This window comes from Numenius arquata, chromosome 2 (assembly GCF_964106895.1).
Source record: "Numenius arquata chromosome 2, bNumArq3.hap1.1, whole genome shotgun sequence".
NCBI classification, from domain to species: Eukaryota; Metazoa; Chordata; class Aves; order Charadriiformes; family Scolopacidae; genus Numenius; species Numenius arquata.
The window spans coordinates 53,941,377-53,960,948 of record NC_133577.1 but is presented as its reverse complement, the minus strand read 5'-3'; the positions used below and the strand labels follow the sequence as shown (position 1 = coordinate 53,960,948).

At 45.2% G+C, this 19,572-nt stretch overlaps 1 protein-coding gene across 1 annotated transcript in view; it reads left to right on the top strand.

Annotated features, from left to right (window-relative positions):
* RIN2 (Ras and Rab interactor 2) overlaps positions 1 to 19,572 on the top strand; it is a 93,107-nt gene that overhangs the window by 21,051 nt on the left and 52,484 nt on the right. Inside the window, exon 2 of the mRNA XM_074144267.1 lies at positions 11,591 to 11,683. Within this exon, the coding sequence (XP_074000368.1) occupies positions 11,627 to 11,683 (57 nt within the window). The 5' untranslated portion in view covers positions 11,591 to 11,626. The remainder of the gene's footprint in view (positions 1 to 11,590; positions 11,684 to 19,572) is intronic.

The following is a 19,572-nucleotide window of genomic DNA, read 5'->3' as shown; positions in this document are numbered from 1 at the left end:
CTAGTACTGAATTTACCATTGCACCAAACATGTATACTTTAACTATACCTTGCATGCAAGAACCCTCTTGCTATAGCATGGATGCAAGTTCAAGCTTGATCCGTTGTATTAAAGCATTGCAGGATTTCTTTGCCTGTATATTACAGATTCACAGAATGGTAATAATGGAGAATATTGATCATGAAGTAGTTTGTCCTCCCTCCAGATCTGTAAATTTCTAGACAAATACCACATATTAGTTCTAAGAATCTTGGTGTACGTTTTGACAAGTCCTTAAACATGTAGGTGAAGGTATCCCTTTCCTTCTGTCAGGTTGTTTATTTTAGCAGGAAGCCCTTATTTATACTTTCTCCCGTCTTCTGAAGTTTTGCATATCTACAGATACTGTGTGTGCATTTAATAAACAGTGAGGTATATACTTCACGTGGCAATTTTCAAAAGCATGCTGCAGTGTCTTTGGTTTTGAGTCAGCATGCCTGTGGTGGTTGGTTGGTTTTGTTTTTGGTTTTTTTTTAAACACGATGAAATAGAAATTATGTTGTTTATCAGTAATTGTTAGATAGCTACACCTAGTACAGCATCTTCTACAATTTACTCTTTTGCGCCTAATACCAGAATAAGCATATCTAATAACCCTAGTCATGGAAATATTTGAGTAGATGGAAGCATTTAAGCTCATTGAGCCAGCAGTAGGTCAGGTTTCTCCTTCTCCCTTGCTGCATGGAGGGACGTTACCTCTGGCAGTGGTACAGTCAGAGCTTTGCTTGGTGCCTTTGTTGGGCAAGAAGGTAGGAGCTGTGACATGTTCTTCTCTGGAATTCATGATGCAGGAGATAGAGATGCTTTTCCCAGATGCTTAAAATAACCCGCAGTCAAGCTCAACAGGTGGTTATTTTGTGCATCTCCATCTTACATACGGGTGCTGTAACCCATCTCTCTCTGCATTTGACTTCATGGTTCGTTAGGAATTCTGAAGCTTCTCCACACCTTGAAGCTCTATTCTAATTCAAGTGATTACCTTTTCTTGTTTCTTCCAGGAACTGCAGCTCAACGTTAAATGTTGGGTTTTTTAAGAGGTTTGCAAACATATTTCTGAATGTTTTTACTTTTATTATTCAGCTGGTTTTGGCAGGAATAACAAATGGAAATTTCTGAAATACTGCAAGAAATTCTCGTTTTGCAAGATATCCAGGGAATTTGGGAAGAATATGAACCTTCTGAAAGGTTATCCAAATCAAAGCCAATCTTACAGATGTATTTCTCTGACATGTCTAGAGGCAAAACAAGACATGAATGTATCAATGTACAATCATTCTCTTATAAGAGAGGCAGTAGTATCCTTCACGATTAAATGCTGTGCCAGAGGAAATGACTGGGGTTTTTATTCCTTTTCAGTAATGTGGAAAGTATGCCATGAGAGCAAGCAGGAAGAGGTTGTTTAGTGGAAGAGAGGAAGAAGAAACTGTTTGGAAGGGGTGCAGGGAGACAGCGCTAGCAGCAAACATAATCCTCCTGGTAGCGTGCCATGTTCGGCAAAGCCTAAGGATTGGATTTTCCGAAGCGTTTTGGTGTTTGCCCAACTGTAGGCTCCTGTTGGAAAGAGTGATACAACGTCTGTTCGTGTCAGTGGGAGCAGAGTCAGGCCAACTCTTCCGCACTTTTCAGATGGGACTTTCAGATGCTTTCTTGTCTGCGTTTATGAATTCAGCATAGATAAAAGAAGTGGCTAGACATCTGTGAGACAGCGGATCTATCAAACATCTAGTGGGACTTAAAACCTCTCCTGAGAGGGCCACACTGAAAGAAGTTCAAAGTAATTCCTCTTTATCCTTTAGTCTCTTAAAAGGCTGCCAGTGAATAGGATCTGGAATCAAGGGGAAAAAATAGGCCTGCAGGCAAAAGGTTAGGTTGAGGCCAGAGTGATGACTAGCTGAAGCCAGGTGTAGAAAGATCAATGTATAGGTTTGGCAGTGATGTTCCGCCTTTAGATTAAGTTAAATAAATATACCAAGCCTGATGCGTGGACTAGTTCACAGCCCCTGAAGATCTGAGTTTGTCCAGGTTGGTAGTTCTTTAAGCAGTTGCTGATATTTTTACGGCTTAACACGCAGTGAGGTGAAGGAGTCCTTGGAAAGATGGCTGTGATTTTTGACATCACTGTTTACTTGAACCAGGATGAGGAGCGTTGATCCTTCAAGATGCAAATACAGGTGTCAGAAGTGATCAGCTGAGGAGACTGAGAACAGCTGTGACCCGTTATGAATAAGTTCACTGAATTTCACTGAATTTTTAGAGTTGGAAGGGACCATAAAGATCATCTAGTCCAACTCCCCGGCTGAAGCAGGATTGCCCAGAGCATGTTAGAGCATGTTACTCAGGACTGCATCCAGGCGGGTCTTGAAAATCTCCAAGAAGGGGACTCCACAACCTCCCTGGGCAGCCTGTTCCAGGGCTCTGGCACCCTCACCGGAAAGAAGTTTCTTCTCATACTTGAGTGGAACCTCCTCTGTTCCAGCTTGTGCCCGTTGCCCCTCGTCCTGTCACTGGAAACCACTGAAAAGAGTCCGGCTCCATCCTCCTTCAACCCACCCTTCAGATACTTATAAGCATTGATAAGGTCTCCCCTCAGCCTTCTCTTCTCCAGGCTAGAGTCCCAGCTCTCTCAGCCTTTCTTCATAAGGGAGATGCTCCAATCCTTGAATCATCCTCGTTGCCCTTCGCTGGACCCTTTCCAGTAGTTCCCTATCCCTCTTGAATTGGGGAGCCCAGAACTGGATGCAGTATTCCAGTTGTGGCCTCCCCAGTGCAGAGTAGAGGGGGAGAATGACTTCCCTCGACCTACTGGCCACACTCTTCCCTATGCAGCCCAGGATTCCGTTGGCCTTCCTGGCCACAAGAGCACACTGCTTGCTCATTGTCATTTTGCTGTCTACCAGGACCCCCAGATCTTTCTCTTCAGAACTTGACTCCAGCAGGTCCACGCCTAACCTGTATTGGTGCCTGACATTCTTCTTCCCCAGGTGCAGGACCCTACACTTTTCCCTGTTGAACCTCATGAGGTTCTTCCTTGCCCAGCTCTCCAGCCTGTCCAGGTCTCGCTGGATGGCAGCACGGCCCTCCAGGGTGTCAGCCACCCCTCCCAGTTTGGTATCATCAGCAAACTTGCTGAGGATATACTCGGTCCCCTCGTCCAGGTCGCTGATGAATATGTTGAACAGATAGTTGACAATATTGGGAGCTGAAGAGTAATCTTTGTGTGAAACAGTGCGATATCTAGGAGAATATATAAGCAGGACAAAGCTATGAACAGGGCAAGGGGTGGAGGGGCAGTTTGCCAGCTGTTTGTTTTAGGAAAGAGGACTACTAGGAAAAAAGCAGCCATACTGCACCCAAGTTCCTCCTGGTTGTGAGGAGGATATGAGGTTGTGACCCTACAAACTCTTCACTGCACCTCCAGACGCTACACCTTGTTCCTCGGGCTCATTTGCCCTTTCTGAAGGCATCACTTCTGCTTCCGTATTCACAACTGCACCGCACCTTGCCCTCACACCTGGGTCAAGGCTGTGTTGGGCCCTGCCCGAGTTCTGCCTGTGCCCAGGGAGGTGGGTACTGGTGCTTGGAGCCCCAGAAGCTCATCTGCTTGAGGAGATGAGAGACTTCTGCAGGCTCTGGGGTCACGCTGCTGGCTGGGCTCTGGGGCAGATGTCTGGGGCTACCAGCCCAAGAGTGGGCAAGTGCTCAGTGGCCGCCTTGAGCTGCAGGCATGCATGGTGGGTGCCAGGGACACTGTACGGCGCAGGCTGGACCTTCTGCTTGCCTGCCTTGAGAAGGCATCTGTAGGAGAGGGGCAAAAGGCATGGACTTTGTGTCTTGGCTCAAGGAAAACCTTTGATTTGCAAAGTATCTAGATCTCATGGCCAGGTCTCAAGACTCGACCATTCCTCTCACATCAACCATTTTGCTGCACTCTCTGCCTTCCAGGGGGCTGCTGGAGCCCGGAGCTGGGGTCTCCTCCAGGAAACCCCATCACCGAGCAGAGCAGGCCTGTGTGGCACTTGCCTCTTGTCCCTATTGCAAGCCATAGGGCAGTGGCCCTGCATGGATACCCACTTTCCCAGCCTCCAACAGGCTTCTGCATAGATGACGTCCAGACCCAGATGTCACTGTGGTGATCCTCAGTGGTTGTACTTGTTCTGGCCTCTCCCAACCCCATGGGAATTCAGGTCTCGGGTTAGCATTGTGGGTGACAAGAGACAAGGATTTGTCTAAAAGATGGGACGGCAGTGAAGTGCGTGACTCGGCTGTTTTTCCTGTAAGCGCTGTTTAATACTCAGGCTGTCTGAGTGACTGTCCTGCTACAGAGTTTGACCAAGAGCAAGAGCCAAGTCCTACAGATGGAGCTTCAGACCCTGATGAGACTGCTGGCTGCTGTAGTGGCCCGAGAGGAACCTCTCCGTGGGGGAAGACGATAACGTGTCGCCTTGTTCCATCCGTACCAAGAAACGAGGCTCAGGGGTGACAGTGCCTGATGTGACAGATGTAGCAACTGAAAAAAAAAAACTTAGAAGCATAAAATGGTATATCAGCAGAACTTGAAATAAGGTTCATTGTAGCTCAACCTTGTTTCACTGATCTGACCGTTTGCACATCGTTTAATTCCGCTGGCTGCCTTTAACTACCTTATACCTTCTTTTTTTTTTTTTTTTTCTTTACTGGAAGAGTGATAATTTCCTTGAAGGAATTAGTGATGGGTGTAAATTCAGTGGTGTTCAAATTTTGCAAAATCCATTTGGAGGCACATCGGGGGAATAATAAGCATAGTTCACCTGTGATCTGCCCATATTTTATTTTTTTTTAAAGTTAACGAGTGTGGCATGTTTCTGCTTCCTGTTTAGTTTTTCAAAAGAGCATTGCTTCTTGAAAAAGATTGCAAGCAGTCATTTGTGGCCCTTCTGCCTACATCTGTAGAGAGTCTCTATCTTTGTAAGATTATTATTTATTTTTTTTTTTAGCTCGTTATGAGCAGAGATACCGGTGCTCGCTGACAGCGTACTGGTGGCAACCAGGCTTTCTTCAGGGGAGTCGCTCACAGAAACTCCTTGTGTTCAGGTAGCAGAGATAAGAGTAAAAACAGTGCCTGAAGAAAAAGGAGATTGAACAGGGAATGTTTGTTATTTCCAGGCTTTTTCAAATGTTTTCATTAAAATGACAAAATACAGAAATATGGCACTGTAAAGGGTGACTTGTCATTTTTGCTGTATGCATTGTTTGTTTTCTACAAATAATGTGCTCTTGCATTATTTGAAGAAATAAATAAAAAAGACTGTAAACCCTTTCTGCAGCCAGAAGAATGATGGAAGCTAGAATCCTTTTTGCATAATCCCGTCGCTTTTTGCCTGTGGATACAGCTGTGCTAACACAATGCAACGTTTGAGTGGAGAGGTCTGCAAAATCCTGGCACCAGCGATAGTTTTCAGACTGCAGCTCTTATTTGATAGATTTTTCTTTTCAAAGTGCTACTGTGCTCAGTTGTATCTCTGTGGCCCTGGAAGTAGCCTTTCAGTTAACTTCAGAGGAAATACTTTCAAAAGGAAAAGTTTAATTTTGCCAAGAATCAGATAAGGTCAGAGTAATTAGACAAACCAGAGCTTTGTAAGTTAAGAGATGACCGCAACCCTCTCCGTGGGGCAGTGCGAATGTGCTAGGAAAACAAAATGCACGAGGACGCTTAAATTTGCTGAAAATTTGAAGTTCTGTTTATATCTTTTAGCGTATTCTAAAGTGCAAGATTGCATTTTAGAAGTATTTTTTCATTTTTTTAGAAAAAAGTAAAATGTATTTATCGTTTCTGTTTTTCAGTTTAACCCAGCAGATAATGGGTTCGCTGAATTAATTGTAATTTTTTTTTTTTTAATACTATGTATCTATAAATTGCCATGATAATTTGATGGTAGTATGATGCTAATTCACCGTAGTTTTTCAAGAACATACATGGTAGGCTCTACCTAGCTTCCGTGCATTTCTGATATGAGACGGTAGAGATTGTATTTCGGCTCCTCTGCTGCACTCTGCTACTGGCAAGGTGGATGGCCTCAGGACCACATTGCCAGCTCTCAACCAGCGTTGGTCTCCTGACACCAGCTGAGCTTTGCCAGTTTATGCTTAAGGTCTGCACTGGTGCTTTCTCCTGCTCTTCCTTGACTGCAGAGTAGTAAAACCCTTTTTCGCTTGTGTCAAGTAGTTTCTGTGAGTGTCTGTGATCAGTAGTCGCATGGCCTTTACGGATTGAGAATTAAAGAGGATGACCAGTTCCTGCAGTGGAATAATTTAGGCTTAAAATAAATTTAAAAAACAAAACAAAACAACAAACAAAAACCAGTGGGTTCTGCTAGTTCTGTCGGCCAGCAAAAGGAAGGCTGCAGCTCTCTCCTCTTCCTTCAGTGATGGCATTAGTGGAGTCTCTGTTTAAGTTCTCCATAACTGTGGGACTGTTTAAGTTCTCCAGATCGCTGTGGCCTTTGTTTTCCAGCTCAGGGGAGGAACACAGACTGTCTCGTCTTTGCTAGGACTTTTAGCTAAAGAAAATGGGATGTTTTGCCTTGTGAAAGCAAGACTGGAATGAGAGGATTAAAGGGAAGGACCTTGAGGAGTCTGGGATGATAGTGATCGTCACTGCTATGGTTAAGAACATATAAAATACCAAATGAAATTGCAGGAGAGGGAGGAAAGAAGGAGCTGTTTTGACCAGAAGTCTTGGTTATGTCCAGGCACCTGAATGGTGCTCTGGCATTCCTGTGTAAATGAAAACCAGGAGGAGAAAGGAAGGGAAAAAAGAAGATGGAAAGCACCAGTTTTTCGAAAACGTACAGCTTGGGTGGGTGTCAGCATCCATGGGCTGGCATCGCGTTTCAGAGAAGTTTGCCAAGCAGACCGATCATTCCTTTTTCCTGCCTTGTATTGTCCTTTACACACGTGGGCTTTGTCCTGGATTTGAAGAGCTGCGGGGAGACGATACTGCTCCCAGGAGAGACTCGTGCCGCTGGAAGGGAGCCACCCAAGCTTCAGAGCAGCGGGCAGTAGTCTAGCACCTGCTGTCCTTTGGGAGCTAGGAGCTACCAGAGACTGCTAAGTAGGTAAAGCACTGGCCGCTTAAACACGGAGAAGGCTACCTTCCAGACGGATAGACAAAAAGGTCGCGTGAATTATACGGTGAGTTGGCTCCTGCAGCTTGATGACGTTTTCAGATGGGTTTCTGAGCAGTCACCCGGGCAAGGTCTAAGCAAATCTCTCTGGACTCTCTGCCTCAGTCCTTAAAACACAGAGGAAGGAGAAAAATGCTTGTCTCTGGCATGTTCAGAAGAAGGCATGCTTTGCTGTCTTTCTCCACTCGGCTTCCCAATCAAAGAAGGCAGGTTTTTCCTTTCTGACAGCCTCACGCCGTCTGAACTCAACAAAGACAACTTCAGAGCGGTGGTTTTTCAGCCTGTTTTGGGTCTGAATAAGCAGCAGATGTGGGCAGCCCCGTAGAGGAATGAAACCTCTCGACAGTAGGTTTGTTTTTTCTGCAGTTATTTCTGTGTGCTGCGGAGGTACCTCTGAACCCCAAGGTGGGAGATACTGAGGGGGGGCCCCCCACCTATTTGGAGTGTTGCACCCACCCCTGGCCATCCTTTTTGCTGTTGTGTCTTAATGTCTATTTGCGTGTTGGCTGGCCTAAAAAAAGCATATGCACAAAAAAAAAAACAAAAAACACAAAAAACAACGCACCATATGCAAAGAAAAAACAACAACCCAACCAGCAGCATTTCCCACTGTGCTGATTTTAATCAGAAATACTGAAAATTGCTCAAGCACGGAAACAGTATTTACCTTACCCTGAGTCAGCTTGAAATTACAGTGTAACCACAAAGGGTATTACACCGAATCTTCATGGTTGGAAGGGACCTTTGAGATCGAGTCCAACCATACACACACCAAAAAAAAAACCCCAACCCAACAATCTTGGGCACTAGAGCATGCCCTGAAGTGCCGCGTCTACATGCTTCTTAAATACCTCCAGGGACAGCGACTCCACCACCTCCCTGGGCAGGCTGTTCCAGTGCCTGACCACCCTCTCAGTAAAGTCATTCTTCCTAATATCTAATCTAATCCTCCCCTGCCCCAACTTCACACCATTTCCTCTGGTCCCGTTAAGTGTGGATTGATTCCTCTGGTTCCGTTAAGTGTGGATTGATTCCTCTGGCCGTGTAGAGAGCTGCAAAGAGCAATGACTGGAGCTCAGCTGAGGTTCAGAGTTAAGATCATACAGCTAGTAATATTATTGCATAAGTAATAACCATAATAGAGGCTACGGAAGAGTTTAGAGCTTCAGAACCGCTTATAAGCAAAGGGCAAACTGTATTTGTATGTTTGCATTCTTCTGTGCGCTTGAGCCTGGAAGCTTATGAACTTCTGTTCTGGTAATAGGATTGCATGCAGACATCCTTGTGGTTAAATTTAAAAAAAAAAAAAAAAAATCACAAACATGAGATTTCCTGTGAAGGGGTTGTTGTTTGCAAATGTAATGATTAATGACTGAGACTAGGGATGCACGTACAACTGCATGGTTTTGCTCATAAACGTCTAATGTAACGCTTTTAAAGTCCCTGGGTTTTTTGCATGGAGTTGAATTTGATGTTGTCGTTAAAAGGATAGAACTTGGAAATCGAATTGTTATTCTGATTCCTTTTTGGGTTTTGGGGGTCTTCCTCTACCGTAAGTCTTTCAGGTGCAAATTTCCATTGCAGAATTCATTGAAAGAAAACTTTATTATTATTTTATAACTTAAAAATTCTTGTTATATGGCAGGCTCTAGATTGCTTAGAATAGCCAATATCGAATACCAAAAATCTTTAAAATGTCTGATGCTCCCCAGAATGGAACAATCCTTCTTGTGCATGTGACAAATGAGGACACAGAGCTCAAATGATTTAATAGCTCCTGCAAACCACCCCCCCAGCTTCCCTGGACTTTAGTCTCTTACACCATTGGTGCAATCGAGTTATTTAGACAGACTTTAAGTAAAAGCAACACGAATCACGGTGCTTTAGTGCCTCGTGAAGAATGTATTGCTTTAGATGGGCTGATTTACAAAGTTAGTTTTGATTATCGTGGGTTTTTTCTGCTCCCTCCCTCCCACCTCTTCCCCCCCCCCATCTCCGGGTGCTGTTTTTTGTCTTCTCTTGGTCATCCTCTCGTGTTTAGCTTTCACAAGAACGCAGAATTCAGGATTTTTCTTTCAACCTTTAAAATCTGCGGACTCTGCCTGGAAAAAAAAAGGCTGGTTCCTCAAGCTTACTGTCACAGCTACTGTTTAACCAGAATCTAAGTGGAAAAATGTAACCTTTTCTAGTGCTCTCGTGGTAATGACCTCTGGAAAGGGAGGGGTGAACAACTTAAAGCTTCTCGCTACATGTTAAAACCAAGAGAAAAATGTTTCTTTTCTCCCCCTTCTGCCTCTCACCCTCTTCCAGTACTTGTGCTTGCCAGGGCTGGCCGTTTAACCCTTTTTTTTCTTTTCGGCTTGTTGGTGCCCACGCGTAAGGCATTAGAGGGGAGCAGAAGCGTGTGTGTATGTGTGCGTGGGGGGGGGTGTGTGTGTCTGTGTCAAATCTGGGGTTTGGTGTTTGTTTTGGTTTTTTTTTAAGTCTCTGCATTCTCTGTCCCAGCTGAGAATGCAGCTTGTTTTGCTCAAGCTCCGTCTGCAGCCATGCCACTAAACTTGTTTTTTCGCTGCTGCTCTCTGCCGTTTATATTTTAATTTCTGCTCGTGTCAAATAAAAATCTCTTAGTGTGTAATGTTTTGCACCTGCACTATTTGCCATTCAGGTAAGGGAAACTTCCAACATAACTACCTACTAGGCGGTCGGTAATGTGTGAGTGAGGAGAAGAGTTAGGCTACTTAAATCACAGAATGCTATGGGGTTGGGAAGGGACCTCTGGAGATCATCCAGTCCAACCCCCCTGCCAAAGCAGGTCCACCCAGAGCAGGTTGCACAGGAACGTGTCCAGGTGGGTTTTGAATGTCTCCAGAGAAGGAGACTCCACCACCTCCCTGGGCAGCCTCTTCCAGGGCTCTGCCACCCTCTAAGGAAAGAAGTTCCTCCTCATGTTTAGGTGGAACTTCTTATGTTCAAGTTTGTGCCCATTTCCTCTTGTCCTGTCCCTGGGCACCACTGAAAAAAGACTGGCCCCATCCTCTTGACATCCTCCCTTTAAGTATTTATAAGCATTGATCAGATCCCCCCTCAGTCTTCAGACTGTAGCTCCTTGGGAGTGTGTTTCTCCTAGTGAACACACTCACTGTGATATTTTTTTTTTTTTTTTTTTTTGCTGCTTATATGACACTCTGAAAGATGTAAAACATAAAAATGGAATATGTGCGTTCTGGTGAGAGTGTGCTGGGGAGCTGAGATAAATTGTTTGTGGTCTGTATGTAGGAATTACACTGTCACCCCTGCCAGCTTCTAAAAGCTGAGGTCAGTCTTGTTGAATGGAGAATCAGTTGACAATAAGCATAGCGTGACATGGTCTCTCCAGAGAAGGAGACTCTACCACCTCCCTGGGCAGCCTCTTCCAGGGCTCTGCCACCCTCAAAGTGAAGAAGTTCCTCCTCATGTTTAGGTGGAACTTCTTACGTTCAAGTTTGTGCCCACGCAATTATAAGCTCACTGCTAAAAATCCTTGAAGGGCTTTTCAACCATGGAACTTGATTCCTGTTTAGTTGAGAAGTTTGTTCGCAAATTACTGACTTGACTTGGTTGTGACTTTAGAGGAACTCTACTAACCAGCTGGAGATCACCCCCGTGATATTTCTCATTATGTGTGCGTGTTCTAGTTCTGCGTTACTATATTCTTCTGGGTGTTAAACTGCACATTCAGCTCACCTGATAGTGGAAAATGCAGTTTCTTCCAAACTGCATCTTCAGTTTTATCACTTGGATGTGACTCTCAGAAGACTTAATTGCATTTTAGGAACTTTAAGCAGGTTTTTTTTTAGGGGGATGTTTGGGGGGTGGTAGTGTTGTGTTTGTTTTGGTGAATTTTTGTGGGGGGGGCATTTTGTTGTTGTTTGGGGTTGGTTTGGTTTTTTACATTCATGCTAATGTGGTTTTTTTTCCCTTCTGAGTGACTTTTAATTTATAATTTTTTTTTCTCCTCCTGGTCAGCCCCATTAATACCGTAATATTTGAGTGGATTGTAGTGACATCTAACATTTTGTTCTATTTGTACTTCACGCTGAGGTCAAGCAAACAAACAAAGCAATCGTTATGTTTTAGCATTCTTCTTTAATGAGCACATTGAAATCTACTCGGATCAGCTGTGAGGAGAAGGGAGAAACACGAAACTCCAAGTAGCGCTGTCTTTTTGAAGTAATTTATGGAAAAATAAGAGACTAAAGGGATATGTAAGGACTCTGGTAGGAAATAAATGGCACCGTGTTGTTGACGGAAAGGGGTTTGGCAGAAGGCTTGTTGTGACTGTTTCTGTGGCTTAGAAAGGAATTTCCTACAGACTGGACTAACCATTAAAAAAATGTTTCTACTTTTAGGAGTTCAAGGCATACAGTGGAGTCTTCCCGGGGAAGATGTCGTCTTTGACAATGAAAGCCCGTTGTCTGGATAAAAGAGGAAGTTTCTTTAAGGTAAATGGGGTATTTATACAGAACGTAAAGCACGTGGTTTTCTGTGAAACGAGTGCTGCAGGATGTGCAGTGCAGTCTGTGATATCTAGCAAGGGTTTTCTATAAAATAGGAAGCACCACGTTGGGCATCTCTTTTTACAGGTGGTATTTGTCATTAGATAACCACTCATTTTTTCATGTGTACGTTGTTTTCCTGTACGCTGAACAGAATATTCGGTGTAAAACAGCTTGTGGCTTTCTTTGCCATTAATGCTGAGAACATAAGCTTTATTATGCACAGGCATAAATTAATAGAGCTTTCTTAAACTGGATTTGTGTAGCTTAAAGTCGCAGTACAGGTTTATGATTTCCATTATTGAGTTGAAAATCTGTTTCGCTTCCTTGCCCATTTTAGGGAAAAAATGGCAGGGCTCCTTGTTCATGTGTAATCTGAACACTCACAAAAATACTATATTTGTATTCTCTAGGTATATTTCAGTCCTTTTTGTGTTTTGGTGGTTTTGCTTTGTTTGTGGGGTTGGTTTGTTTGTTTGTTCGTTGTAAAAGCCTAAGTGAATCTTGTTTGAAATGAACGAGGAGCTGGTGCTGAGCTCACTGCCACACTCTCAAAAATCCAGCAAGGCAGATGGCTGTGTCTTCAGGTGCTTACATACTTTAAAGGAATTTAGTGCTTCCTCCTGTAAGATACTCAGCCCGGCTCGCTGATGATACACGATGATAGAGGCACTGAGAGCTAATAGTTCTCTTCTGGCATGGACTTGCTTATAGAGAGAAAATAGAAATAATTCCATCTAGTGTTTCTTTGTTCTGGGGGCTGTTTTGAGATGTCATGTGGCTTACAACACATCTAATGCAGCACATTGCAGTAAGAAATATGTTTTGGGTGAGAGCCCTTCTCTCTCCTCCCCTCCACCGCCCAGTTCCATTCCATCACGGAACAGGGCTGATGCATGGCAATGGGCCAGGAAGGCAACATACACTCTGCTAATACCCCTGGGAAACACCTGGGAGCACAGGCATGGATGGAGGCCTCTCCAGACTTGAGGTGGGGCTCAGAGCTGCAGGGAGGTAGAGCCCTCAGTTGAAGCACCTTCAGATACTCCCTGGAACTCTTTAGAAATGTGTTTTTCCCTGGGCATGAATATCTGATTTTCGTCCCGCTAACCTCATTGCAGCTGGAAAATAGAACCTTGAGAGCTGCATGAGAAAGGGTGTGCTTCAGATTGGCTGCCTGCCATCATCAGGTTTTGTGCATCTTTTGTGCTTATCTCTCTTCTACGTAGTTCTTGACAGAAGTGATGTATAACTAAACTTGATGACTTAATTTTGCTCTTTCACAGTATTTCCTGCAGAGTTAACTTGCACGATTGGCCCCAGATTTGCTCAGTGGTAGTAGCTTAGCTCAGGCATGAAGAATCACACTGCAAAAGTAAGGATGGGTCACCGTGTCCTCTCTTCTGCCTCATGCCCTATGTGAGGTTTGTTAAGGCTTGGAGTGGGGGGGTGTCAGTCAGAGCCTTTTGGGGCTGCAGTGAGCTTACTACTTTCTAGGGGCACGTGGGAATGTGCTTTGGTCTTTTTATATGACACAGAGAGACTTTATGCAGTGGACAGACTCTGGAGAACGATCATCTTTCAGTTTGGCATCACAAAAAGCAGAGGTATAGCAGGAGTTATCAGTATGATTTTTCAAAAGGTGACAGAATCCCTTTAACTGTGTTTTAATTATGTATAGAATCATAGAATGGTTAGAGTTGGAAGGGACCTTAAAGATCATCAAGCTCCAACCCCCCTGCCATGGGCAGGGACACCTCCACTAGAGCAGGTTGCTCAAAGCCCCATCCAGCCTGGTCTTGAACCCCGCCAGGGATGGGGCATCCACAGCTTCCCTGGGCAACCTGTTCCAGTGCCTCACCACCCTCACAGGAAAGAATTTCCTCCTAATATCTCATCTAAATCTCCCCTCTTCCCATTTAAAACCATTACCCCTTGTCCTGTCACTACACTTCCTGACAAAGAGTCCCTCTCCGGCTCTCCTGTAGGCTCCCTTCAGATATTGGAAGGCTGCTATGAGGTCTCCCCGGAGCCTTCTCTTCTCCAGGCTGAACAACCCCAGCTCTCTCAGCCTGTCTTCATAGGGGAGGTGCTCCATCCCTCTGATCATCTTCGTGGCCCTCCGCTGGACCCATTCCAACAGGTCCATGTCCTTCCTGTGTTGAGGACTCCAGAGCTGGACGCAGTACTCCAGGTGGGGTCTCAGGAGCGCAGAGTAGAGGGGCAGAATCACCTCCCGTGACCTGCTGGCCACACTTCTCCTGATGCAGCCCAGGATGCGGTTGGCTTTCTGGGTTGCCAGCGCGCACTGCTGGCTCATGTTGAGCTTCTCATCCACATGTGTAATGGAGGAGGTCTGGAGGCAGTGCTGAAGTTAATTGTCGAAAAGGCTGTAATTAACATTTTCTTCCAGGGAAAAAAAAAAAAAGGGATTAATTGATCTGAAATGTATTTAACAAATCCTTCATGTGCACTGTGTGAGTACAGCTGCAAACACCATGTATTTCTAGAGAGCAGAATGGGGAGAATAGTGTCCAGGCAGTGCCACTGTATTGAAAGTATCAAACTGGTGTCCTACCACTAGCCAGGAAGTTGTGTGTATTTCTCTGATGTGAGGAAGAGAGTAAACTGTCACATAGACCAGCTTGGTACCAGGGTTAAATACAACAGAGTTGGACTTGTCTGTTCTGTGCTAGCATCTTGCTGTTGATATAATGCCGGGGTAGTGGCTGTCTTGCAGGGCAAGGATTTGCTCTAAGGAGCAATCAAAACTTACAGGCGCTTCTGAGCACTGAATTAACTTACCTTGATCCCTTCCCTTAGGATATTCATCGCCTGCTGTAGCTTCTTCCGGTCAAAGGTGCTGGTACTTGCTGCCATCTCAGCTTATATTAAGAGCTTATATTGCCTATAGAGCAATATAAGCAGTATAAGCAAAAGCTTATATTAAGCTTATATTGCTGATGATACCAAACTGGGAGGGGTGGTTGACACCCCGGAGGGCCGTGCTGCCATCCAGCAAGACCTGGACAGGCTGGAGAGCTGGGCAAGGAAGAACCTCATGAGGTTCAACAGGGAAAAGTGTAGGGTCCTGCACCTGGGGAAGAAGAATGTCAGGCACCAATACAGGTTAGGCGTGGACCTGCTGGAGTCAAGTTCTGAAGAGAAAGATCTGGGGGTCCTGGTAGACAACAAAATGACAATGAGCAAGCAGTGTGCTCTTGTGGCTAGGAAGGCCAACGGAATCCTGGGCTGCATAGGGAAGAGTGTGGCCAGTAGGGCGAGGGAAGTCATTCTCCCCCTCTACTCTGCACTGGTGAGGCCACAACTGGAATACCGCATCCAGTTCTGGGCTCCCCAATTTAAGAGGGATAGGGAACTACTGGAAAGAGTCCAGCGAAGGGCAACGAGGATGATTCAAGGATTGGAGCATCTCCCTTATGAAGAAAGGCTGAGAGAGCTGGGACTCTTTAGCCTGGAGAAGAGAAGGCTGAGGGGGGAGACATTGTCTATGTTTACAAGTACCTAAAGGGTGGGTTGAAGGAGGAGGGAGCCAGACTCTTTTCAGTGGTTGCGAGTGAGAGGACAAGGGGCAACGGGCACAAGCTGGAACACAGGAGGTTCCACTCAAATATGAGAAGAAACTTCTTTCCGGTGAGGGTGCCAGAGCCCTGGAACAGGCTGCCCAGGGAGGTTGTGGAGTCCCCTTCTTAGGAGATTTTCAAGACCCGCCTGGATGCAGTCCTGAGTGATGTGCTCTGGGCAATCCTGCTTCAGCAGGGGAGTTGGACTAGATGATCTTTATGGTCCCTTCCAACTCTAAAAATTCAGTGAAATTCAGTGAAAAAGCACGCTGCTTTTCTTTTTCTAGTACTGCAGCAAATGTGATTGACCAGCCAAAGCTCTAATTAAGGGCAAGCAGCTGCCACTTTACTGGCTGTTCCTGGCTCCTGCCTCTCTGCTCCTGGCACCCTGTGCTCTCCTTGCAGGTCCTGTACCGCATATTTCGGGTGGTTGTGTTTCCATTCTCTCTGTCCCTCTGGGACAGAAATGCTGATCTCCTGCTGCCTGAATCTGACCCTAATGCCTGGGTGGGTGTTCTAGCAGATGATAAATACCCTCAGGATAGGTTACTGGCAAAGGGGACCCAAGCAAGTGGTGGCTGGTGCCTGTAGGGTAGAGAGAGCCGTATTGACCACCAGTGCAGTGTGCAGGACCAGTTTCTGTGTCAGCAGCTTCATAGTGCTGTCATAGTGACACACATACACATTGAAGTGTTTGTTGCATGTGTTGCATGGTTTCTTTATCTTAAGGCAATCCTACCAGGCCAGTCTTTGGTAAACAAATGATCAGCGCTGCAGCGACAGTGTGTTTTTCTCTGTCTCACCCAGAGCTTCATGTGGTCAGCAATAAACAGGGTCTTCTCGGGACAGAAACCGCTTCTCAGTTTTGCGACACGCTTTTGTTATGTCTCATATCTCATAAGCACAAACATCAGCCTTGTTTGGCAGCCCACAACCGTATAGGGAGAATGGACATTGCCTCACTTCCCCCATCTAGAGTACTGTGTCCAGTTCTGGGCTCCCCAGTTCAAGAAGGACAGGGAACTGTTGGATAGGGTGTAGCAGAGGGCTACAAAGATGATGAGGGGCCTAGAACATCTCTCTTATGAGGAGAGGCTGAGGGACTTGAGTCTTTTTAGTCTGGAGAAGAGAAGACTGAGGGGGGATCTGATCAGCACCTATAAATACTTAGTGGGTGTCAAGAGGATGGGGCCGGTCTTTTTTCAGTGGTGCCCAGGGACAGGACAAGAGGAAATGGGCACAAACTTGAACATAAGAAGTTCCACCTAAACATGAGGAGGAACTTCTTTCCTTAGAGGGTGGCAGAGCCCTGGAAGAGGCTGCCCAGGGAGGTGGTGGAGTCTCCTTCTCTGTAGATGTTCAACACCTGCCTGGACGTGTTCCTGTGCAACCTGCTCTAGGAGGGCCTGCTTTGGCAGGAGGTTTGGACTAGATGATCTCCAGAGGTCCCTTCCAACCCCGTATCATTCTGTGAGACTGAGGAATATTTCTAGGTTGTCACTTACGCACGTGCTGAAGGAATCGTGATGTCAGTGGGACTGTGAGCAAGCGCCTATGTCATTTTCTGCAGTCCTTTGGTATCTCCTTGTGTAAGTAATTCTTCTGTGGAAAACAGATGCTGGAATGGCTATTTTGTGCACCTTCTGTTTGTGATGTCATAGTTGTAATTACTCAAAATTATTAGGAATGCGGTATGCCTGAGAAATTTCAAGACACCAGACTCTTTACAGGCATAAGAAATGTCGTCAATTAAGAAACTAATGTTGTCCTAAATTTTTCGAAGGATAGTCTGGCACCGGAATGGCTTGAACAGTGGGAATAAACGATGCCTGAAAGCTACTGCTTCAGACTTCTTGCCATCCCTGGGAAGTTGTACTGTTGGACCACTGTTCCGAACCTACAGTGTTGAACTGGAAACTGCAGGGGGTCAGTGTATCCAGCCTGTGTATAGTGTACCTGGTGTCCGTGTGTGTGTGCACTTGTGAGTACAGTGAAATCTCCTGCTCTTTCTCCTCGCCCCCCCTCTCCTCCTCCCCCGTAAAATTAAGATACAGCCATTTATCCATGCTGACCTTTACTTCAGAACGCTCTCCCAGATGCCCAGACTGTGGATAGTGTATTTCTGCACATGGCTTCCATGTTGTGCTTGTTGCTTTACAGTTGCCCAAGAAACCTTTAGCTTGCTGGCATGCGGTTTCTTAGGGCACTTAAATCCTCATAAAGAGTATCTTACTGTTCTCAGCGACATTTGTGAGGAAACTCATTGACAAGTACCAGTGGGAAATTCCAGCTCTTCTTTCTGGTTATTAAATAGTTCCTATCGCTGAAGCTTCTGACCATCTCTTAGTTTTGCCATGTTCATTCTTTTGACTGTTAGTCCACGAGGAGAACGGTATCGTCCCCATTTTACAAAGAGCAGAGGTCTGTATTTTAATAGGCTAAATTCTCCTAAATTCTCAAGTCTTTATACCTTGCAATTGATGAAGACTCAAAGCCAGCAAGTAGTGAAAATGAAGCAAAGATGGAGTTAGGGTTGCGTAATTCCGGGACTGAATAACTTGCCAGTAGTCACAGAGGGAGTCTGTGGTACAGCAAGGAACTGAATTTATGTCTCTGACAAACATCCTTTTTACTGAACCATTCTCCTTCTCATCGAAATGTTCCAGCTTTCATTGAACTGGCAGCAGAGGTTTTACACCACTAAAGCTTTTCTGTCCCCGAATCAAACATCGGGTAAAACTTTGTTGCTTACTGATGAATAAGACACTGAATAATGTTAGTGGTCTTGAGAGTTCATAGCTCGCTGTGCAAAACAACCAGAAATTGCAGCCACATATCAAAATATTTAATTGTATTCAAACATTTGGACAAGTCCAGAAATAGCATTCCCAGTTTGGCTCGCCTCTGGCTCTTCGCCACCTTGTCACACAGGGTGCTCTTTGAGGGTTGCTACGGTCTGCTTATCAAAACAGGAAGGAAAAGATGTGATGCCAAAGAGGATGCAGGTCTTCAGAAAGAATGAAAAATGAGATGCTGGCAGGAAGGGGGGGTGGTAAGTGCTGAGGCTCATTTGTCCACTCTGATACTGATCCTTGCTGTCTGCAGCCTGTGTTCCCTTGCACTGATCTTACCTTTTCCTCTTTAGCTGTTGTAAATCTCAGGGCTTGGAAACATTCTGCAGTGGTCACCTTGGCTGACTCTTTCGATGTGCTCTCAGTAAAATGGCAGTTTTGTTTAATTCTCTGTACAAGCTTATTTACCTTTCAACACAAAAAAAACAGGAATTCAGTTGCCATTCTGTGATGGCTGAATGATTTTTCTAAAAATGTCCTGAAGCAGACATCAAGTCAAAGCCACTCTTGGGACTGAGAAACTCATCCTGAGTTGAATAAGTAAGATGACCTGTAACTAAGCTGGGCTTCTGAGAGGGGCACTGGTCTCTGTCTGGTCCTGGGCTTGTGCTTTCCTTGGTGCACAGCAGTGATGTGTGTATAGACAAAGTAGCTCCAGAAGGGTGACTGTATCACAGAATCACAGAATGATATGGGGTTGGAAGGGACCTCCGGAGATCATCTAGTCCAAACCCCCTGCCAAAGCAGGTCCACCCAGAGCAGGTTGCACAGGAACGTGTCCAGGCGGGTTTTGGATGTCTCCAGAGAAGGAGACTCCACCACCTCCCTGGGCAGCCTCTTCCAGGGCTCTGCCACCCTCTAAGGAAAGAAGTTCCTCCTCATGTTTAGGTGGAACTTCTTATGTTCAAGTTTGTGCCCATTTCCTCTTGTCCTGTCCCTGGGCACCACTGAAAAAAGACTGGCTCCATCCTCTTGACACCCTCCCTTTAAATATTTATAAGCATTGATCAGATCCCCCCTCAGTCTTCAGACTGTAGCTCCTTGGGAGTGTGTTTCTCCTAGTGAACACACTCACTGTGATTTTTTTTTTTTTTTTTTTTTGCTGCTTATATGACACTCTGAAAGATGTAAAACATAAAAATGGAATATGTGCGTTCTGGTGAGAGTGTGCTGGGGAGCTGAGATAAATTACGTTTGTGGTCTGTATGTAGGAATTACACCGCTTCTGCCAGCTTCTAAAAGCTGAGGTCAGTCTTGTTGAACGGAGAATCAGTTGACAATAAGCATAGCGTGACATGGTATGAAAGGAAACGTTGTAGTTTAAGATGTTTGTATTCCATTATTTTGTCCACGGATTTTAGGAATGTAAACAGTTAGTACATGAGTATTTGTGGCAATC